Here is a 24234-nt window from a genome sequence, read left to right as displayed (position 1 = left end):
GGTTTCCTCATGCATGGAATGTGGATCTTTGTTGTGGAGAATTGGGGACTTAAGTACAAGGAGGTATTGTTACAGTTGTACAAGGCATTGGTAAGGCCACACTTGGAAGACAGTGCACAGTTCTAGTCCCCTCAGCAAAGTAAAAGGGATGTGGAGATATTGGAAGCAGTCCAAAAGAGGTTGAGAGCGTGGAACATAGAATAGTGCAACAGAGTACAGGCCTTTTAATATACTCCAGGATCAGCCTAAAGCTTTCCACCATTTTCCTTTCACCAATTTGCATATCCAAGAGTCTCTTAATCTCCCTAATATATACACCTCTACCACAAGCCCTAGCAGTACATCCCACACGCTTAGCACTCTCTGTGTTAAAAAATATCTACTTTTGACATTCCTCGATACTTCCCTCTCAATCACCTTAAAGTGATACCCTTTCATATTAGTCATTTCAGATGGGGGAAGAATGGTGCTGGGTGTCCACTGTACCTAGGCCTCTTATAACTTTATAAGTCTCTATCGAGGGCCAGCCTCATGTGTGGCTGCATCAGGTTGCATGTGGATCCCAGGTATGTGGGCACCAAGTACCACTACGTTCCCAGGTTCTACCTGTCGCCCTGGCTACGAAGGATGGGTCTGGCCCCTTTCCCGCACAACACCCCTGTCAGCTGGTCGTTGCTGCCATACGTGTCCTTCGTAGAGAAGTTCATCAGGCAGTGGTCAGCACATAAGGTCCTGCAGGCACTGCAGGAGAAGAATGTGATGGACACTTTGGGGTGGTTCCCTGAGCAGACAGTCCAGTTCATTTGGCAAAATGCCTCATCGCCAGACCTCACCAACAGGCACCAAGACCTCGCCTGGCTGGCGGTGAGAGGGGACCTCCCAGACCGATCCCTCCTGTACGCCCGGAATGTCGTCTCCACACCCCTCTGCCCACGGGAGGACTGCAGTGAGGAGGAGTCGGTGACCCACCTCTTTGCACACTGTGGGTTCGCGGAGAAGGTGTGGAGGAGGATGGAATGGGCAGTGTCAAGGTTCATCCCCAGCAGCTGCGTAACAGAGGACTCTCTGATCTACGGGCTGTAACTGGGGATTGTCACGGAGACCAACATCTGGTGCTGCTGGCAGATCCTCAACTCGGTCAAAGACGCTCTGTGGTTGGCCCGAAACTTGATGGTCTACCAGCACACGGATGTCCGTGGGAGAATGCTGCCAACTGGCTCATTCTTGGCTGCAGCAGTACGTGCTGAGGGACGCACTCAAACTCAGTGCAGCCACCACAAGGGCCCGGTGGGGAAGGACCACAGTCTAGGGTTCTTCTCCCGTGGAAGTTGAGGGGTAAGGGGGTTGGGGGTATACACCCTGAATGTAAATATGAAAGAACAGAGTGCCACGTGGGTAGCAAAACGTTTGAACTTTGAAAATGTAGAGGCAGTAATGGTACCAACTGTAAAGAATTGAAAGTCTTTGAATGGTTATTGTATATAATTTTATTTTTGAATAAAGTATATTTTAGAGAAAAAACCTGTATCAAGTCACCTTTCATTCTCCTTTGCTACAAAGAGAAAAGCTCTAGCTCAATCTCTCCTTATAAAACATGCTCACTAATCCAGGCAGCATCCTGGTAAATCACTGTAAAGCTTCTACATCCTTCCTATAGTGAGGCGACCAGACCTGAACACAATATTCCAGGTTTAACCAGAGTTTTATATGGCTACAACATTACCTCGTGGCTCTTGACCCATGAAGGCCAACAAGCAGGCTAAATTTACTAGACAAATTTCTGGGTGAGTCACTTGTCCAGCAATAGGGCTAGATTATTTTGGTCTGTATTCCTTGAGGTTTAAAAGAATGAGTGGTGACCTTATTCAAGCATATAAGATTTTAAGGGAGCTTGATATGGCAGATGTTGAGATGCTTTAACCAATGGGATATTCACAAACAATGGTCAATGGCTTCAAAATACGAGGGTACTTATTTAAAACCGAAGTATACAGAAATGGCATCTCTCAGAAGTTAATGAACCTCAGGAATCCTCTGACCCCAGTGGTGTGGGGTCCGGATCATTAGATATATTTAAGGTGAAAATAGACAAATATTTAAAAGATAAAAGATTAGATGATTATTGCAAACTGGCACAGATGTGGAGATGCAGTTAGCAAAGATATGCCATGATCATATTGAAGGGACCTGGTGGCCTATTCCTTGTAAACTTGCTGATGTGGTACTGGTGCTTAAAAGGGGAGTAAGGATGGAACAAGTTACAAGCTACTTAATCGAACATCGGTAGTGGGAAAATTGTTGGAAAAAGTTCTGAGCAATCACATAAGAAAGTAGTTCAAGAACTATAGGTTAATCAAGGACAGTCTGCATGCATTTCTAAGCTTAGATTATCTGACTAAGAATACAAATTGTCAAGGAGATAACAGATAGTGTTGACTAGCAGAGTACTGGTATACTGGTATACACAGATTAACCATATAACCATATAACAATCACAGCACGGAAACAGGCCATCTTGGCCCTCCTAGTCCGTGCCGAACCCTTAATCTCACCTAGTCCCACCTACCCGCACTCAGCCCATAACCCTCCACTCCTTTCCTGTCCATATACCTATCCAATTTTACCTTAAATGACACAACTGAACTGGCCTCTACTACTTCTACAGGAAGCTCATTCCACACAGCTATCACACTCTCAGTAAAGAAATACCCCCTCGTGTTTCCCTTAAACTTCTGCCCCCTAACTCTCAAAACATGTCCTCTCGTTTGAATCTCCCCTACTCTCAATGGAAACAGCCTGTTCACGTCAACTCTATCTATCCCTCTCAAAATTTTAAATACCTCGATCAAATCCCCCCTCAACCTTCTACGCTCCAATGAATAGAGACCTAACTTGTTCAACCTTTCTCTGTAACTTAAATGCTGAAACCCAGGTAACATCCTAGTAAATCGTCTCTGCACTCTCTCTAATTTATTGATATCTTTCCTATAATTCGGTGACCAGAACTGCACACAATATTCCAAATTTGGCCTTACCAATGCCTTGTACAACTTTAGCATTACATCCCAACTTCTGTACTCAATGCTTTGATTTATAAAGGCCAGCGTTCCAAAAGCCCTCTTCATGAGACTCCACTTTCAGGGAACTATGCACAGTTATTCCTAGATCTCTCTGTTCCTCTGCATTCCTCAATGCCCTACCATTTACTCTGTATGTTCTATTTGGATTATTCCTGCCAAAATGTAGAACCTCACACTTCTCAGCATTAAACTCCATCTGCCAACGTTCAGCCCATTCTTCTAACCGGCATAAATCTCCCTACAAGTTTTGAAAATCCACCTCATTATCCACAACACCTCCTACCTTAGTATCATCGGCATACTTACTAATCCAATTTACCACCCCATCTTCCAGATCATTTATGTATATTACAAACAACATTGGGCCCAAAACAGATCCCTGAGGCACCCCGCTAGTCACCGGCCTCCATCCCGATAAACAATTATCCACCACTACTCTCTGGCATCTCCCATCTAGCCACTGTTGAATCCATTTTATTACTCCAGCATTAATACCTAACGACTGAACCTTCTTAACTAACCTTCCATGTGGAACTTTGTCAAAGGCTTTGCTGAAGTCCGTATAGACTACATCCACTGCCTTACCCTCGTCAACATTCCTCGTAACTTCTTCAAAAAATTCAATAAGGTTTGTCAAACATGACCTTCCACGCACAAATCCATGCTGGCTACTTCTAATCAGATCCCGTCTATCCAGATAATTATAAATACTATCTCTAAGAATACTTTCCATTAATTTACCCACCACTCATGTCAAACTGACAGGTCTATAATTGCTAGGCTTCCTTCTAGAACCCTTTTTAAACAATGGAACCACATGAGCAATATGCCAATCCTCCGGCACAATCCCCGTTTCTAATGACATATTAAAGATCTCCGTCAGAGCTCCTGCTATTTCTACACAAACTTCCCTCAAGGTCCTGGGGAATATCCTGTCAGGACCCAGAGATTTATCCACTTTTAAATTTCTTAAAAGCACCAGTACCTCCACCTCTTTAATTGTCATAGGTTCCATAACTTCCTTACTTGTTTCCCACACCTTAGACAATTCAATATCCTTCTCCTTAGTGAATACCGAAGAGAAGAAATCATTCAAAATCTCTCCCATCTCCTTCGGTTCCACACATAGCTGACCACTCTGATTCTCTAAGGGGCCAATTTTATCCCTCACTATCCTCTTGCTTTTAATATAACTGTAGAAACCTTTCGGATTTACTTTCACCTTATTTGCCAAACCAACCTCGTATCTTCTTTTAGCTTTTCTAATCTCTTTCTTAAGATTCCTTTTACATTCTTTATATTCCTCGAGCAATTCCTTTACTCCATGCTGCCTATATCTATTGTAGACATCCCTCTTTTTCTGAACCAGATTTCTAATATCCCTTGAAAACCATGGTGCTCTCAAACCTTTAACCTTTCCTTTCACCCTAACAGGAACATAAAGATTCTGTACCCTCATAATTTCACCCTTAAATGACCTCCATTTCTCTATTACATCCTTCCCATAAAACAACTTGACCCAATCCACTCTCTCTAAATCCCTTCGCATCCCCTCAAAGTTAGCCTTCCTCCAATCAAAAATCTCAACTCTAGGTCCAGTCCGGTCCTTCTCCATAATTATATTGAAGCTAATGCTATTGTGATCACTGGACCCGAAGTGCTCCCCAACACATACATCTGTCAGCTGACCTATCGCATTCCCTAACAGGAGATCCAACACTGCCCCATCTCTAGTCGGTACTTCTATGTATTGTTGCAAAAAACTATCCTGCACACATTTCACAAACTCTAAACCATCCAGCCCTTTTACAGAATGAGCTTCCCAGTCTACGTGTGGAAAATTAAAATCTCCCACAATCACCACCTCACAAATATCTGCTATCTCTTTACACATTTGCTCTTCCAACTCACGCGCCCCATTAGGCAGCCTATAATACACTCCTATCAGTGTTACTGCACCTTTCCCATTCTTCAATTCCACCCAAATGGCCTCCCTAGAGGAGCTCTCTAATCTATCCTTCCAAAGCACCGCCATAAGATTTTCTCGGACAAGCAATGCAACACCTCCTCCTCTGGCCCCTCCTACTCTATCACACCTGAAGCAACTAAATCCAGGAATATTTAGTTGCCAATCACACCCTTCCTGCAACCATGTTTCACTAATAGCTACAACATCATAATTCCAGGTATCAATCCATGCTTTAAGCTCATCCACCTTTCTTACAATGCTCCTAGCATTAAAATAGATACATTTAAGATACTCTCCATCTCCTCCTCTCTTTCCATCCCTAACAATGCATTCAAATTTATTATCCTTTTCTTTCTTCGGGCTGAGCGCATCCCTTCTCCATCACCTGCCTTTCCTCCCTCACACACTGTCTATTTACTTGCTCCACTGGTGAACTAACCTCCTCTCCCATAGTCTCATCAAATAGTCTCCCGCCCCCCCATCTTACTAGTTTAAAGTCTGCCCTGTAGCCCTAGCAAACCTCCCCGCTAGGTTATTGGTTCCCCCACGTTTCAAGTGTAACCCGTCCTTCTTGAACAGGTCACTCCTGCCCCAGAAGAGGTCCCAATGATCCAGAAACTTGAATCCCTGCCTAAAAAGAAATATGGTGAAGCCCCACATGGCAGATTGATCCAGAATGTAAAGATCTGTGGGAACCAAGTAAATGTGGAAAGCTGGATTTTTTTTTAAATGGCTCTGTAGGAGAAAACAGTGGGAAACAATGAAGCAGAATTTCATTAATGAGAGTTTGTACACAACAGTGGCTCCTGTGCTCCCTGTCTGCTCACCAGGGCTCTGCTCCCAAGATCCCCATCTACTCACCGGGGCCCTGGCCGCAACTGCACAGAACATTTAGTTAGGCTGCAGGTAGAGTACTGCGTCCTGCCCAGTGGCTGCACTACAGGGAGAATGTGCTAGCATCAATGAGAGGAGAATTGTGAGTTTGAGGAGAGATGTCCAGGCCAAGGTTGCTTTCTTTGAAACGGAGAGTAAGGGGAGATTTAAATGATAGGTTTATAAAGTTCTGACCAAAGTAAGGACCTACATTCTTCAGTAGAGAGGTGAGGAACTGGGGAACATAGACTTGTTAACTGTTGGAAGTTTAGTGGAAGGAACGTCAAGTATTTTGCACTATACAATTATAAGGGGAAACTATCCAATGCCTAAGAATTCAAAGAATATTCCATTTGTGGCTTGAAAAGCCACAAACCTGCTGCAGAGCAAGTGTTGAGAAGTAGCATTGATCTGAGATCTATTCTTAGCTGGCATGAACATAATTATGATTCTAAGAAGAACTGTATCTGAGATTGCAAATAACTGACAGGTATTTTTATTTTCACTTCATTTAGCCCCAGAGTGCTGATATTTTCCAGTATGACAATGACAGCTCTGTTAACTGGGGGATGAGAGGTAAGGTAATTTCAGTGGCTGCACTCAAAATAAAATGCTTCAGTCACAGACTCGTGTTGTACTGTACAATCTCTTTCAATCTGTTAAAAGTACTGTCAATGTAATAGGCAGAAACACCATTATCAATTGAATAGCAATTTTCCCCTCACTTTGCTGCTAACATAATCAAAAGTCAAAATGGCAACTGAGAACATCTCCACTCTCAAAAGCAGTTCAAGAAAAATTTTACTATGTTGCTTTGAAATTTTTGAGAATGGGAAACTGCACTGTTTTGGAACTGCAAAACATCAAAGACTGCATAACCTTTAATGATTATATAATATGTAATATTACTACTTTTTAAGCATTTGTATCCCACTCTTATTTACCTCCTTCAATGTACAAAGCTGGACTGTTTGTCCACTGATTACAACAGGGTTCTGTTCTTAGGAATTTCGGAATTACATGTTTGGCCAAAATACATGTGAGCCAAAGGGCCTGTATTGTACTGTGGGTGTTCTGTGTTTCTATCCGTAACCTGAACAGTTTGCAAGTTGGAAATGTGACTGTAAATTGGGTTCCCACACAGCAAAAGATGCCTGCAGCAGCCAGCCAATCTATACCACTGGCCTTCCAAGCACTTGTTCATAGGTTTGGGTGATCATGAGCTGGGGAGGATCTGTGTGCAGCAGTGATCATGAATTTAAAACAAAGGAAGTAGAAGAGGCCCTGGTTATTTCCAATAATGCTGATGTTGTTTCATTTATGGTACTACATCAAATAAAATTTCTCCTCTTTCTTTTGCAGAGTACAAGGTGAGAACTGCAGCTTTGACCCTGTGGCCTTGGAGTGCAGCAACAATGAGTGAGACAAAGAAATGGTTTGCTCAGTAGCTGCTTGATTCCAGCACAGTACCTATAAGGAGCACGTGACCATTTACCTATGTCTTCTATATTATCTGTAGATATGCATTTATATTGTTCCAAGGAAAATAAGTTAGCTTGTATGATAATATTAGACAATTTCCTAAGATCACTTAAGAGAAGTTTTCAATGATAGTGTTTCTCATATATTGTCTTTATACATCTGTATATTGATACTATGTAGTGTCTAAAGGATGTCTGAACTCCAGTATCTGAAATATCTTTGAGTTGACTGAGTAATGAACCACGTTAAAATATTCCACTGAGCGTATACCAATGAGCAGAGCACACATTTTAATTAATGCTTCAAATTATATTCAGAGTGATGAATAAAAAATGTTACCCTGCACATGTGATCCGAGTCAGAAATATCATAAATAAACATATAAAAGAACTAAGTGCACTTACATTTTGAAACGTTCACGAGGGGAATTCTGTACTTTTAGAACCAGATAGTTTGGTTGGCAACAATTATGCTTCGGTTACTCAAACAGAGAAAAACAAAGTATGAAATTTGTTTCAATAAATACCTAAAAATCATGTCTTGTTTTTTTCTTGATTGCATGGGAGAATGTTGTAAACAAGATGACATGCAAGGGTGCAGTGAATTACTGAAATAATCTTCAGGCTTTCTACACCATAATACACATGCACAGAAATCCCAGAGTTGCTTTCAGTTTTGCAGCGTAATAATGGTGAACATCGATAGTTTTATGGTCATTAATAGTCCATTATCTTGTTAATACTTGGAATAATGAAACTGGTCATTATAGAGACTTGCATTGCTGGTAGAGAATTAGTGCTGATTATGTATTATTCTTCATGAAACTACATCCAAATCAAATTCATCACTTTGATTTATAAAAACAAACCTTAATTTTATATTTGAAATTGTGATGGAATTATATTATTCAAGGTTGATGCACTGCAAGCTACCTAAATTAAAGCAAAGTGTTTAAGTTTTAAGGACATTTTTGATGCTTACTGCCTAAAATAATTGAATGTTCACTTAGAAGATAATCATTTGGCCCCTAATTCCCCTGATGTTTACTGAACTGGATCTTAGTACCTAGGTTTAATTCCTGTATCATTTTTTTTATCCCCAACCAAATGTTTTCTCGGCAAATGTTTCTTCTGCTAAAATATTGACACTTCACACTTAAGAGAGTATATCACAGAATCAGTTTTGTTTTGTAATCCTGCTCGTGCTCTCAGGTCTTCTTCCACTGGTCTCTTAAATTTAAACTATCTTCCTCAAAAGATAATTGGCAGATCAGGTTTTTTTTAACTGTACTCCTGAGCTATAGAATTCAATACCTAAAACTATAAAGGATGCAGACTCTTAAAACACCAGCTCAAAACCTATTCACTTAACCTTCATTTTAACTAACATCTTTTTGACTTTTATTTTCATGTTTACTTTTATCATTTATTATTTAATTTTATTTTGACTTTTGCACTCTATCCTATCGTAAAGTACTTTGAACTACATTGCATGAAAAGTGCTCGATTAGTAAGTTATTAATGTTATTATTATTCCTTGTAGCACACTATTGCAATGAAGAATTACATTGTTCGCTTTAGGACTTCTGTGCTGGAAACATAAAGGAATTGCTGACATTGTCTCCATTTATACAAACGGGTCTTAAGCGCTTTCAAAGACCACTTCCCACCGTTGTCTACATAAATTTAATTTATGTAGTTCCTGTTGAAATTCCAAGACAAGTAGACTTAAAATGATTGAATACCACTGATATAGTTGTTTACTTTCCAGATTTATCCATTTCATCTGTTGATGGTAACCACCAGAGGCCGGAATAAGTTGCCAAAAGATGTCGACAGGACAAGGTTAGAGGTATGTGATGTGGACCAATTAAGGCTGTGTTACTTCAGTAAGCCACTGTTTCTGTATAGTTCTATGTAACCAGGTGCACAGCCATACCACAACAAACAGAAAGCCGTATGGGCTAAAACTATTTTACATCAATATGTAAAAGTGAAATAAGGAAAGCTGCTTGAATTGTAACCTTCAAGTTAAGCATGGAACCAAAATGTTTTTATGGCAGAATTCTACTCATAAACTAATTTATATTGTTGTTTAATACTTCCATTAAAAATCCCATGTATTACTTATTTGTACAGAATGAACATGTACCAAACTCCCTCAAGCTAGTTCCACAATACCTCACTTTCAATGGTAGCATTTGAATTGATTCTCCCAGTTTTTAGTAGCTGTACTGGGATAAAGTAATGCACAGTAATGTCTTTAATGTCTCCTATTTGTATTTCTGTGGTGAACTACATATACCTGTCTGGACATGCCCCCCCCCCCCCGCTGACTGCTCCTGTGGCTCCTCCCACAGACCCCTGTATAAAGGCAGTTGGAGGCACTGCTCCTCCCTCAGTCTCCAGGATGTTGTGTGGTGGTCTCTTGCAGCTAATAAAAGCCTATCGTTCACCTCCCATCTCCAAGAGTTATTGATGGTGCATCAATTTTATTAGCTGCAATTTTAAAACATGGAGAGCATTTTACGACCAGACAGATTGGACTTTGATCCTCAATCTCCCGAGGCAGCCATTGCCTTTGAACTCTGGCTTGCATGCTTCCAATCGTACCTAGAAGAGATTCGCGTGACTGAGCCTGCTATCATGCACAGAGTTCTCCTCTCCAGGGTCAGTCCGCGGGTCTACTCCCTTATCCACAAGTGATCTACCAAGGGGCACTGGACACCCTCAAAAGACAGTACCTGCGGCTGGTGAACACCGTCTACGCAAGACATCGCTTAGCGACGCGGCGGCAGCAGGCCAGAGAGTCGAGCACTGAGTTTGTCTGGGCCCTACAGACACTCGTGCGGGCCTGCAACTGCAGGGGACTGACGGCGGAACAGCATGAAGAGCTCCTGGTACGAGATGCCTTCGTTATGGAGATCAGGTCAGTGTATGTGCGCCAGCGGCTGCTAGAAAACGCCGATCTTACCTTACAGTTGGCGATCGAGCTGGCCAACACGCTGGAGGCTGCTCTGCACAACGCTGACGCTGTCCAGCCGCATGATCTCCCGTCGGTACCATCGACGCTGCAGACCCCGCCACCCACCGGCGAATCGACCATGGTTGCTGCCAGTTGCGAGCCCGTGAAGTCCCCGCAATCAACCACAGCTCCTGCCAGTCGCAAGTCCACGCAGTGTTACTTCTGTGGACTCGAAAAGCATCCCCAAAAATGCTGCCCGTCCCGAGAAGCTACCTGCTCCAGCTGCGGAAAGAAGGGCCACTTCGCCAAGGCCTGTATGTCTAAACTACGAGCGGGGTCGAGCAGCGCCGCGTGCAAGGCATGGGGGTCGCCATCTTTGTTGGCGCCACCTCGCCCCGCCTCCGACCCACAGGTGCTTACCGGGCACCCAGACGGCGATTCAACTCTGGCCTCCGTAACCCTCGACCAAAGCTCTCCACACTAGCTTGCAAGGTCAATGATGGACATCCTGGTGGAGGGGCACAGGACTAGCTGCCTGTTTGACACAGGCAGCCCTGAGAGCTTTCTTCACCCGGACACGGTGCAACGCTGCAGACTCGTGACACAGCCGGTAAGCCAGAGGGTCACCATGGCTACTGGATTGCATTCCACAGACATCCGGCGGGGTTGTGTAGTGACATTGGTGGTGCAGGGCACAGAATATCGGGACTTTGCATTACTGGTCATGCCTCAACTGTGTGCCCCTGTGCTATTGGGGCTCGACTTCCAGAGCCACCTGAAAAGTGTGACAATGGAGTATGACAGGCCCCTCCCACCAATCACTGTCAGAAATCCTCAGTTTTGTGGGGCTTCGTCATATATCCCGCTACTGACCACACACACACACCGACCCGCACATCCCACCCAGCACCATGCCAACAGCCGCGCTACTGACACCACTTGCAGCCTCTCCACCCTCAAGATCCCTCCCCCACTGTTGTTCGCCAACCTGACCCCCGACTGTAAACCTGTGGCAACTAAAAGCAGGAGGTACAGCGCGGGGGACAGGGCCTTCATTAAGTTGGAGGTGCCCTGGCTGCTCAGGGAGGAGATCATTGAGCCAAGCACAAGTCCTTGGAGGGCCCAGGTGATCGTTGTTCGGACAGGGCAGAAAAATAGGATGGTCATAGACCATCAATAGGTTCACGCAGCTTGACGTGTACCCCCTACCCGGCATTGCGGATATGGTCAATCAGATAGCTCAGTACAAGGTGTACTCAACCATAGACCTGAAATCCGCTTATCACCAGCTCCCCATCTGCCCAGAGGACCGCCCCTACACCGCCTTCGAGGCGGGCAGCAGGCTCTATCACTTCCTGCGCGTCCCCTTCAGTGTCACGAATGGTGTCTCTGTCTTCCAGAGGGAAATGGACCGGATGGTGGACCAGTGCCAACTGAAGGTCACGTTCCCATATCTGGATAACATCACCATCTGCAGTCACGACTGGCAGGATCACGACACTAACCTCCAACGATTTTTCCAAGCGGCCAAAGCTCTTAACCTTACCTATAACAGGGACAAGTGTGTGTTTGGAACCACCCAACTTGCTATTCTTGGGTATGTCGTGGAGAACGGGGTCATTGGCTCTGACCCCGACCGTATGCGCCCCCTGTTGGAACTCCCCTTTCCCACCACCCTCAGAGCCCTCAAACGGTGCCTGGGCTTCTTTTCCTATTATGCCCAATGGGTCCCTCACTACACAGACAAGGCTCGCCCCCTGGTCAAGTCCACCGCATTTCCCCTCTCAGCCGAGGCCCGCGTGGCCTTCAGCCGCATTAAAGGGGACATTGCCAAAGCAACGATGCATGTTAGCATGTTAGCCTCTTAGCATGTGGTGGATGAGACTATTCCCTTCCAAGTAGAGAGTGACGCCTCCGACTTCGCGCTGGCTGCTACCCTCAACCAGGCGGGAAGACCGGTAGCATTCTTCTCTCGTACCCTTCAGGGCCCTGAAATTCGGCACTCCGCGGTGGAGAAAGAAGCCCAGGTCATAGTGGAAGCTATTAGGCACTGGAGGCACTATCTCGCCGGCAAAAGGTTCACCCTGCTGACCGAACAGCGCTCAGTTGCGTTCATGTTTAGCAACCAACAGCGGGGCAAAATCAAATATGATAAAATTTTGCGGTGGAGAATGGAACTCTCCACCTACAACTATGACATCCTGTACCGACCTGGAAGGCTCAATGAGCCCCCTGATGCCCTATCCCGGGGAGCATGTGCCAGCACACAGCTCAACCAGCTCCATGCAGATCTTTGCCACCCGGGGGTCACCCAATTTTACCATTTCGTGTAAGCCCGGAACCTGCCTTAGTCCCTTGAGGACATCAGGACGATGACCAAGGACTACCAAGTCTGCGCTGAGTGCAAACCGCACTTCTACCACCCTGAAAAAGCACAACTTATCAAGGCCACCTGCCCCTTTGAGCGACTGAGTGTCGACTTTAAGGGCCCCCTTCCCTCCACTGACCGCAATGTCTACTTTCTCAACATAATCGACGAGTACTCGCGGTTCCCCTTTGCCATCCCCTGCCCCGATACCACTACCACATCCGTCATAAAAGCCCTGCGCCAGGTCTTCACTCTGTTCGGATATCCCTGCTATATCCACAGTGATAGAGGGTCCTCCTTTATGAGTGACGAGCTGCACCAGTACCTGCTGGCTAGGGGCATTGCTACTAGTAGGACCACGGGGGGAACGAGCTATAATCCCCGGGGAAATGGACAGGTGAAGAGGGAGAATGCCACTGTGTGGAAGGCCACACTCTTAGCCCTTAAGTCAAAGGGATTGCCGGTCTCTCGATGGCAGGAGGTCCTCCCTGAGGCACTCCACTCTATCCGCTCCCTGTTATGTACGTCCACCAATGCCGCCCCTTCATGAGCGCCTCTTTTCTTTTCCCAGGAAGTCAGCCACTGGGACCACCCTACTGGTTTGGCTAACGTTCCCAGGGCCAGTACTGCTCCGGAAACGTGCGAGGAGCAATAAATACTCCCCGATAGTCGAGAGAGTTCACCTACTTTATGCGAACCCCCAGTATGCCTATGTGGTCTTACCTGATGGGCGGGAGGACATGGTCTCCATCCGCGACCTGGTGCCCACAGGAGCAGCAGATCACTAACCCAAACACTCCACAGTGACTATGAACCCCTTACCCACCAAGGTGTATACCCACAAGACACCGCACACACCAAGCCCTTCACAGACTCCTCACGACACTCCCATACCGGGCGCCTCGCACACGCATGAGGGATCACAGACGCCAAATGGGCTGTCACCTCAAGTCAGGCCGGAGCCAGCACAACCACCATCACCGGTGCTACGTAGATCGCAGCGACAGATTCGACCGCCCAATAGACTTAACCTGTAAATATACTTGTAAGAAACTTTGCCCCATGGGGACTCTCTTTTAAAACAAAGGGGGGGGGGTGAATGTGTTGAACTACATATACCTGTCTGGACACGCCCCTCTGCTGACTGCTCCTGTGGCTCCTCCCACAGACCCCTGTACAAAGGCGATTGGAGGCACTGCTCCCCCCTCAGTCTCCAGGATGTTGTGTGGTGGTCTCTTGCTGCTGATAGTGCTCTCTTCCAGCTAATAAAAGCCTATCTCGCCTCACGTCTCCGAGAGTTATTGATGGTGCATCAGTTTCTTAAACAGTATGTTTCATGGAAGTTCCTTCTGTGTATCACATTCAATGGAACATCTTCGTAACATGCTTCAGAATAACATTTAATGCTTTTACGAAGCTTCCTAAGTCATGTCCACATTTCCATTCGCATTCTGATCATCCTCATGATGTTCAGACTGGGTAGATGCATCATTTTGTCTGCTTTTCTAAATCACTTCTCTGGAACAGATCAGTTAAAGATTCTGGTCTATAAAGTGCTTTGTAATTTATTATTTTGTGGCGAGCTGGTAGCCTCCATATTCTCACATTTCATTGGCTAATAACAGAGAGAAAGAGCTCCCGCAATATCAGTTCTACGCAGTTCAGAGCAGAAAAGAACTGATGACTTATTACAAATGTAGATGATTAGAATTAGGTTAAATATCTACTTCCTAATATGTTGAGTACACAATTTATTCAGTTAGTGCAGAACAGCTATGTTAACCATTAACAACAATGAGTAGGTGGCACTACAAGTGTCAACAGATTGACAGGTCTTTGTTTTATTTGCAGCGTCACTTGTCTCCAGAAGATTTCTACCGGGTGTTTGGAATGACACTCGCAGAGTTTGATCGACTTGCATTATGGAAAAGAAACGAACTGAAAAAGCAAGCAAGGCTCTTTTAAACAAATATAAGTATCCTGTTAAAGAAAGGAAAATCACCTACCCAAGTATACAAGCATTTATTCACACAATCTGTTAGTAGTGTTTTACAATCATATAATGTTAAGAAAGTTATATGTATCTATGGATGTTCTGCAAATGTCTATCAGGTGTGGGCTCATATTTCCATATTTTGCAACTTTTGTGATATAATCCACTAATCATAAAGAATTTTGGGGAGTAAAATTACAGTGGCCCTGATACACAGTATGTTCTAAACTTGGATTTTTAAATAAACTAAGATTATTTGCTATCTATCTCTTATCATTTATTTTTGTTTGATTTCCTTCTCTGACTTAGATGAGATTTTTCATATCAATTCTCTATGTTTTATCTTTGAACTTTTTTGTTAATGTACAAATAGAATTGCTGAATGTCAAAACTCCACAGAACAGAAAACTGTCAACTAAATATATTACTGAAGTAGCTGTTGTCCTAAATGGGAGTTTTGATAATGTCACAGATAAACACACCTGTAAATGATTCCGTTTACTCTAATGATTATTAACCTTTTTTTCTCAGCTGATATAGAGTCCCATATTTGTTTGTTCATTGATAATTGTTGCATTTTGTTTGATAAATAAATGATGGAAAATTAACTTAAACCGATCTGTGTTTATTTCACTTCAGTAACGTTGTGTAAGATCTTAGCTGTTAACTACTTCACAGAGATTGGGAGGTCAGGATTCCAGCCCAGATCAAAGGCAGATTTGGGGCATGAATTTGCTCTGCTTTTTATTATACTCAACTTTTGTTCTGTTAAAGAGGGAGAACACCAACGCTGAAGAAGGATATCTGGGCAGTTTCCTAGACTTCCAGGGACCATTGAAACATTCCACCTGCTGGAAGTCGAGCCAGACTGTGACACGAAATATAATGGAGCTTTTTTTTTGAAAGTTGAGGAAGGGTACATGAACTTGGAAATGACTGATTATCTTTTTGAGTTGTAGAAACATCTTCCTTCAGAGTCTTCCTCATCAGCCCTGAAACGATTATGGAAAACTAAGACTAGGTTTAACAGCAAACACGAGGAAATCTGCAGATGCTGGAAATGCAAACAACACACACAAAATGCTGGTGGAACACAGCAGGCCAGGCAGCATCTATAAGGAGAAGCGCTGTCGACGTTTCGGGCCGAGACACTTCATCAGGACTAACTGAAAGGAAAGATACCAAGAGATTTGAAAGTAGTGGGGGAGGGGGAAATGCAAAATGATAGGAGAAGACTGGAGGGGGTGGGATGAAGCTAAGAGCTGGAAAGGTGATTGGCAGAAGCAATACAGAGCTGGAAAGGGGAAAGGATCATGGGACGGGAGGCCTAGGGAGAAAGAAAGGGGGAGGGGAGCACCAGAGGGAGATGGAGAACAGACAGAGTGATGGGCAGAGAGAGAGAAAAAAACAAACAACTAAATATTGTCAGGGATGGGGTAAGAAGGGGAGGTTTAACACGTTGCTAAGCAGTGTTGAATGAAAACCTTTTCTCTTTACTTGAATTGTTTTCATTACTAAACTGATCATGAAATTGTTTTGTTTTAGAATGCAATATGCATACAACACAATCAATCATCTGAATAGTGCAGCATGTTTAAAAAATGAAATTATTTAAATGAACTCTATTTTTGTTGTTTTTGCTTTGGTTTAATCTGTGATTTATTTACAGTGGCATGCAAAAGTTTGGGCACCTCGGTCAAAATTTATGTTACTGTGAATAGTTAAATGAGTAGATGATGTACTGATCTCCAAAAGTCATAAAGTTAAAGATGAAACATTCTTTTCAGCATTTTAAGCAAGATTAGTGTATTATTTTTGTTTTGTACAATTTTAGAGTGGAGAAAAAAAGGAAGGGAGCACCATGCAAAAGTTTGGGCACCCCAAGAGATTTGAGCTCTCAGATAACTTTTACCAAGGTCTCAAACCTTAATTAGCTTGTTAGGGCTATGGATTGTTCACAGTCATCATTAGGAAAGGCCAGGTGATGCAAATTTCAAAGATTTATAAATACCCTGACTCCTCAAACCTTGTCCCAACAATCAGCAGCTACATAGCACTCTGAAGATTAAAATAAATAATACCCACAAAGTAGGAGAAGGATATAAGAAGATAGCAAAGCATTTTCAGATAGCTGTTTCCTCAGTTCATAATGTAATTAAGAAATGGCAGTTAACAGGAACAGTGGAGCTCAAGTTGAGGTCTGGAAGACCAAGAAAACTTTCCCAGAGAACTGCTCGTAGGATTGCTGGTAAGGCAAACCCCTGTTTGACTGCAAAAGACCTTGAGAAGGCTATAGCAGACTTTGGAGTGGTGGTGCACTGATCTACTGTGCAGCGTCACCTGCACAAATATGACCTTCATGGAAGAGTCATCAGAAGAAAACCTTTCCTGTGTCCTCACCACAAAATTCAGCATCAGAAGTTTGCAAAGGAGCATCTAAACAAGCCTGATGCATTTTGGAAACAAGTCCTGTGGACTGATGAAGTTAAAATAAAAGAGCAAAAGTATGTTTGGAGAAAAAAGGGTGCAGAATTTCATGAAAAGAACACCTCTCCAACGGTTAAGCACAGGGGTGGATCGATCATGCTTTAGGCTTGTATTGCAGCCAGTGGCACGGGGAATATTTCGCTGGTAGAGGGAAGAATGAATTCAATTAAATACCAGCAAATTCTGGAAGCAAACATCACACCATCTGTAAAAAAGCTGGAGATGAAAAGAGGACGTCTTCTACAACAGGATAATGATCCTAAACATACCTCAAAATCCACAATGGACTACCTCAGGAGATGCAAGCTGAAGGTTTTGCCATGGCCCTCACAGTCCCCCACCCTAAACATCATTGAAAATCTGTGGATAGACCTCAAAAGAGCAGTGCATGAAAGACAGCCCAAGATTCTCACAGAACCAGAAGCCTTTTGCAAGGAAGAATGGGCAAAAATCCCCCAAACAAGAACTGAAACACTCTTAGCTGGCTACAGAAGGCATTTACAAGCTGTGATACTTGCCATAGGGGGTGTTACTAAGTACTGACTGTGCAGGGTGCCCAAACTTTTGCTTCAGGCCCTTTTCCTTTTTTGTTATTTTGAAACTGTAAAAGACGGAAATTAAAAAAATCATGCTTAAAATATTAAAGAAATGTGTCATCTTTAATTTTATGCCTTTTGGAAATCAGGTAATCTTTTACTCGCTTAGCTATTCACAGTAACAGAAATTTGACCGGGGTGCCCAAACTTTTCCATGTCACTGTATTGAATAAAGGGAAAGAGGTGGCAAACCAGGGGAAGTTGCAAAGGAGAATTTCATTATGGCTGATCTATTTCCTTCTGCTTTCCCCCTGTATCCTTTCATGTCCTGACTAATCAAGAATCTATCAACCTCTGCCTTATATATACCCAATGGCTTGGCCTCCACAGCCACCTGAGGCAATGAATTCCACAGCTTCACTACCCTCTGGCTAAAGAAATTTCTCATCTAAATGGTCATCCCTCTTTTCTGAGGCTGACTCTGATCTTAGACTTCCCAACGATAGGAAACATCTTCTCCACATCCACTCTATTGAGGCCTTTCAACATTCAATAGGTTTCAATGATATATCACCCTAAACTGCCAATCTTCTGAATTCCAGTGAGTACAGGCCTAGAAGCATCAAATATTCTTCATATGATAAGCCTTTCAATCCTGGAATCATTTTTGTGATTCTCCTTTGAACACTCTCCAATATCAGCACATCCTTTCTTAGAGAAGGGGTTCAAAATGCTCACAATACTCCAAGTGAGACCTCGCCGATGCCTTATAAAGCCTCAACATTACATCCTTGCTATGATATTCTAGTCCTCTTGAAATGAATACTAACACTGCATTTGCGCTCATCACCACTGACTCATCTTGCAAATTAGCCTTTAGGGAATCCTGCATGAGGACTTCCAAGTCCCTTTCTGCTTCAGTTTTTGTATTTCTTTCCATTTAGAAAATAGTTAACACTTTCATTTCCTCTACCAAAGTGTATGATCATATGCTTCCCAACACATCTATTCCATCTGCCAGTTCCTTGCCTGTCCTAATTTACCTAAGTTCTGTTGTAGCCTCTCTACTTCCTCAGAACTACCTGCCTCTCCACCTATCCTTGTATCATCTGCAAACCTGGCCACAAGGCCATCGATTCCTTCATCCAAATCATTGACATATAATGTAATTGAAGTGGTCCCCACACTGTGGAACATCATTAATCGCCATCAGTCAAACAGAAAAGGATCCCTTTATTCTCTTTTTTTGCCTTCTGCCAACCAGCCAATGCTCTATCCATGCTAGTATCTTTCCTCTAATACCATGGGCTCTTGTTAAGCAGCTTCATGTGTGGCACCTTGTCAAAGGCCTTCTGAAAATCAAAGTACACAATCCCCACCAATTGTCTATCTTTGTTTATCCTGCTTGTTATTTTTTCAAAGAAGTCCTACAGATTTGTCAGGAAAGATATGCAATTTTCCATTCTTCCGGAACCATGATTCTTTAAAGATCATTACTAATGCCTCCACAATCTTTTCAGCTATCTCTGTCAGAACCCTGGGGTGTAGACCATCAGGTCCAGGTGACTTATCTACCTTCAGACCTTTCAGTTTCCCAAGCACCTTCTTCCAGTAATGCCCGCTGACACTGAATTTCAGTCATACTGCTACTGTGTTCCACAGTGAAGAGTGATGCAAACATTTTTATTCAGTACATTTGCCTTTTCCTTGTCCATAAGACCATAAGGCATAGGAGCAGAATTAGGCCATCTGGCCCATCGAGTCTGCTCCGCCATTCAACCATGGCTGATCCTTTATTTCTCCTCCTCAACCCCAGTTCTCGGTCTTCTTCCCATAACCTTTGATGCCGTGTCCAATCAAGAACTTATCAATCTTTGACTTAAGTGCACCCAACGACCTGGCCTCCACAGCTGCATGCGGCAAATTCACCACCCTTTGGCTAAAGAAATATCTCCACATCTCTGTTTTGAAAGAGCGCCCCTCAATTCTGAGGCTGTGCCCTCTTCTCCTAGACTCTCCCACAATGGGAAACATCCTTTCCACGTGTACTCTGTCTAGACCTTTCAACATTCAAAAGGTTTCAATGAGATCCCGCTCATTCTTCTGAATTCCAGTAAATACTGACCCAGAGCCATCAAACATTCCTCGTATGATAGCCCTGGAATCTTCCTTGTGAACCTCCCTGGACCCTCTCCAAAGCCAACACATCTTTTCTAAAACCCAAAACTGTTCACAATACTCAAGGTGAGGCCTCACCAGTGCCTTATAAAGCCTCAGTATCACATCCTTGCTTTTGTATTCTAGACCTCTTGAAATGAATGTTGACAAGGCATTTGCCTTCCTCATCACTGACTGAATCTGAAAGTTAAACTTCAGGGTGTTCTGCACAAGGACTCCCAAGTCCCTCTGCATCTCAGATTCCTGGATTTTGTTCCCATTTAGAAAATAATATGAACATTTATTTCCACTACCAAAGTGTATGACCATGGATTTTCCAACATTGTATTTCATTTACCACTTTCTTGCACATTCTCTTAATCTGTCTGTCCTTCATTCTACCTGTTTCCTCAACACTACCTGCCCCTCCACCAATCTTCGTATCATCTGCAAGCTTGGCAGCAAAGCCATCTATTCCATCATCATTTATATACACCAACCCCTGCAGAACACCACTAGTCACTGGCAGCCAACCAGAAAAGGATCCTTTTATTCCCACTCGCTGCCAATCAGCCAATGCTCCAACCATGTTAGTAACTTTCCTGTAATCCCATGGGCTCTTAACTTGGTAAGCCACCTCATATTTGGCACCTTGTCCTGTCTTTTACACTTTATATATCTAAAGAGATTGTTGGTATTCTCATTAATATTATTGGCTAGCTTACCTTCATATTCAAATAAAAAACACAAAGTTTTGTCGGCATTTTGTGTTTTTTATTTATTTCCAGCATCTGCTGATTCACTCGTGTTACCTTCATATTCCATCTTTTCCTCCTTTAGAACTTTTTTTAGTTGCCTTCTGTTGGTTTTTCAAAAGCTGCTGAATCTTCTAACTTCTCACTAATTTTTGCTCTGTTATATGCCCTCTCTAGTTTTTATGTTGACTTTGACTTCTCTTTCAGCCACAGATGCATCATTCTGCCTTTAGAATACTACTTCTTTGGGGTGTATCTTTCCTGCACCTTCCAAATGTCTCCCAGAGCCTCCAGCCATTGCTGCTCCACCGTCATCCCTGCTAGTGTTCCCTTCTGATCAATTTTGGCCAGCACCTCTCCCACGCCTCTATAATTCCCTTGATTCTACTGTAATACTGATACATCTGATTTTAGCTTCTCCTTCTCCAAATGCAGGGTGAATTCTATCATATTATGATCACTGCCTTCTAAGGGTTCCTTTACCTTAAGCTCTCTAAACAATTCCAGTTCATTGGACAAGACCCAGTCTAGAATTGCTGATCCTCTAGTGGGGTCAACGACAAGCTGCTCTGAAAAACCATCTCACAGGCATTCTACAAACTCCCCCCTTGGGATCCAGTACCAACCTAGTTTTCACAATCTATCTACATATTAAAATCCCCCATAATTATTTTAGCTTTTCCCTTTTGAGATGCATTTTCTATCTCCTGCTGTAATCATCTTTGCTACTGTTCAGAGGTCTGCACACAATTCTACTCGGGGTCTTTTCACATTTGCAGTTTCTTAGCTCAATCCACATACTCATTCTATACTTTCCAATCCTGTATCACCTGTTTCTAATGATTCAGTTTAATTTTTTACCAACAGAGCCACCCACCCCCTCTGCCTACCTGCCTGTCCCTTCAATACAATGCATATCCTTGGATGTTAAGTTCCCAGCTATAATCTTCTTTCAGCCACAGTTCAGTGATGGTCATAACATCATTCATGCCAATCCATTATTGCATAGGTGTCAAACTCAAGGCCCGCGGGCCATATCCGGCCCGGTGTACAATTATATCCGGCCCGCGAGATCATTTTAGATAGATCTATTATTTTCATTATTAATGGCCCGGCGATATGAAGCCTATGATTGTAAGTTAATACCAATCATAAAAGTAATGCTTGTTCAGCAGTCTTCTTCATAAGAAATGGAATTTGTAAAGTGAAACACTTTGTAGTTATAGCAGAGACTGAGACACATGAGAACAGGCTGATAAAACAGAGGCAATGAAAGCTGCGTTCGCACGCGCCCGACTGATCCGGCCCGCATGAAGCTGCATTTTGCCCAATCCGGCCCATGACCTAAAATGAGTTTGACACCCCTGCATTATTGTGCTACAAGTTCTTCTGTATACAAGTTATTCTGGGTACTGCATACATTCAAATATAGAACTTTCAGTCCTGTATTCATCACCCTTTTTGATTTTGTCCCATTTTTGCATTGCAGCTCATCACATTGACTGAAATGTTGCCCTATCATCAGCCTCTCCTTGCCTGTAGTCTCAATACACACTGCCTCTTTTTGTCAACCAACTACCCCATCCTCAGCCCTATTATTCCCGTTCCCATACCCCTGCCAAGTTAATTTAAACCCTCCCAAACAGCCATAGCAAATTTGCCCACAAGGATATTGGTCCCCCTTGGGCTCTGGTGTAATCTGTCCCTTTTATACGGGTCGTACATACCCCAGAAGATATCCCAATGATCCAGAAATCTGAACCCCTGCCTCCTACACCAGTTCCTCTGCCACACTTTTATCTAGCAAATCATCCTATTCCTACACAACCTACATAAAATTTTGGAGGAACTCAGCAGGCCAGGCAACCTGTGGAAAAGAATAAACAATCAACATTTTGAGTCCAGATGCTTTATCAGGACCCCTCTTAAACCATGATTCAGCCACCAGTCCTGATTAAGTGTCTTGGCCCCAAACAACTGCTTACTCTTTGGTACCAATATGTGCCAAGACTTCTGGCTCCTCACTTTCAGAATGAGGTAGTCATGGATTTATGAGCTGTTCAGAAATCTGATGGTGGAGGGGAAGACACTGTCCTAAAATGTTGAGCGTGTGTCTTCAGACTTCTGTACCTCTTCCCTGATGGTAATAGTGAGAAGAGGGCATTTTCTGGGTTATGAGGGTCCTTATGATGGATGCTGCCTTTTAGAGGCATCGCCATTTGAAGATGTATCAATGGAGGGGAAGTAGTGCCATGGTGGAGTTGACTGACTTTACAACTCTCTGCAGTATTTTCTGATGCTGTGTATTTGTGCCTCCATACAAGATTGTGATGCAATCGTTTAGAATGCTCTTCACAATGCATCTGTAGGAATTTGCTGGAGTCTTTTGTGACATACCACTTGGAAGGAAGGACGGAGGTACTGAAGGAGGGAAGGGGGTGGGGAGAGAGGGTAGGAAGGAAAGAGAGATGAAAGGAATGAGGGAAGGAAGGAGGAATGAGGAATGGAGGGAAGGAAGATAGGAGGAATGAGGAATGGAGGGAAGGAAGGTAGGAAGAAAGGAAGAAAGAAAGAAATCTAACTCAAGAGGCTGAGTAAGTTGTCTATGCTTGGGGAGTGAGAACAACTCTAAAAAAAGGCTTCAATGAGAAGTCATGGGTACAGTTTTATTTCGTTGTTCACCCAAGGTACAAGGACTGGATAGGGTGGATGCAGAGTGGATCCAGAACTAGAGGGCACAGCCTCAGAATTGATAGGCAACCTTTTAGAACAGAGGTAAGGAGGAATTTTTTTAGCCAGAGAGTAGTGAATCTGTGGAATGCTCTGCTACAGACTACAGTGAGGCCAAGTCCATGGGCATATTTAAGGTGGAAGTTGATTGTTTCCTGATCGGTCAGGGCACCAAATGATATGGCGAAAGACGGGAGCATGGGGTTGAGTGGGGATCCAGGATCAGCCATGATGAAATGGCAGAGCAGACTCGATGGCTAATTCTGCTTCTATGTCTTAAGGACTAAGCCTAAGGTGAGCACGAGGAGACATGAGCGGAGTAGGCAGTCACTGCAGGGTTTGCCGTTCTCCTCAGGAACAAGTATATCCCTTTGGATTCTACTGGGTATCAGGGCATAGAGGCTGCAGCAAGTCACTGGCATGTGATGAGCTCTGAGGGAAGGATAAAGTCAGGCAGAGCAATAGTGATGGAATGCTCTGTACTTAGGAAGACATAGCCAATTCTGTGGCTATGAAAAGACTCCAGAAAGATGTATAAGAACAACTGCAAAACATTCTCAAGGAGGTGTGTGAGCAACCAGAGGCCATGGTGCATATTGGAATAAATGACATAGGTGGAAAGGGGGAAGAGGTCCTGCACTGGGAGTATAGGGAGTCAGGAAAAGCAGAACTCCAAAGTTAGCAATCTCTTGATTACTCATTGTGCCACTTGCTAGTCAGGGCAGGAATAGAAGGAAGGAACAAGTAGATGGCTGAGGGACTAGTGCAGGGGGCAATGTTTCAAGTACTTATATCAGTGGAACCTCTTCTGGGGGAGGAGTGACCTGTATGTACAAATGG

At 43.5% G+C, this 24234-nt stretch overlaps 1 protein-coding gene across 3 annotated transcripts in view; it reads left to right on the top strand.

The window, feature by feature from the left end:
- Positions 1 to 15314, top strand: part of ablim3 (actin binding LIM protein family, member 3) — a 305340-nt gene extending 290026 nt beyond the window's left edge. The window contains exons 18-21 of one of the 3 annotated variants that reach the window (XM_059990185.1): positions 6438 to 6498; positions 7285 to 7292; positions 9175 to 9255; positions 14588 to 15314. In XM_059990185.1, the coding sequence (XP_059846168.1) occupies positions 6438 to 6498; positions 7285 to 7292; positions 9175 to 9255; positions 14588 to 14701 (264 nt within the window). In that variant the 3' untranslated portion in view covers positions 14702 to 15314. Of the gene's footprint in view, positions 1 to 6437; positions 6499 to 7284; positions 8240 to 9174; positions 9256 to 14587 lie in introns of those variants that run through there. The other 2 variants (XM_059990183.1, XM_059990184.1) reach the window with 2 other exon arrangements.
- Positions 15315 to 24234: the final 8920 nt, after the last annotated feature.

Source organism: Hypanus sabinus, chromosome 15, assembly GCF_030144855.1.
Source record: "Hypanus sabinus isolate sHypSab1 chromosome 15, sHypSab1.hap1, whole genome shotgun sequence".
Taxonomy (NCBI): domain Eukaryota; kingdom Metazoa; phylum Chordata; class Chondrichthyes; order Myliobatiformes; family Dasyatidae; genus Hypanus; species Hypanus sabinus.
The sequence above is the reverse complement of the archived record's forward strand: the minus strand, read 5'-3'. Positions and strand labels throughout refer to the sequence as shown.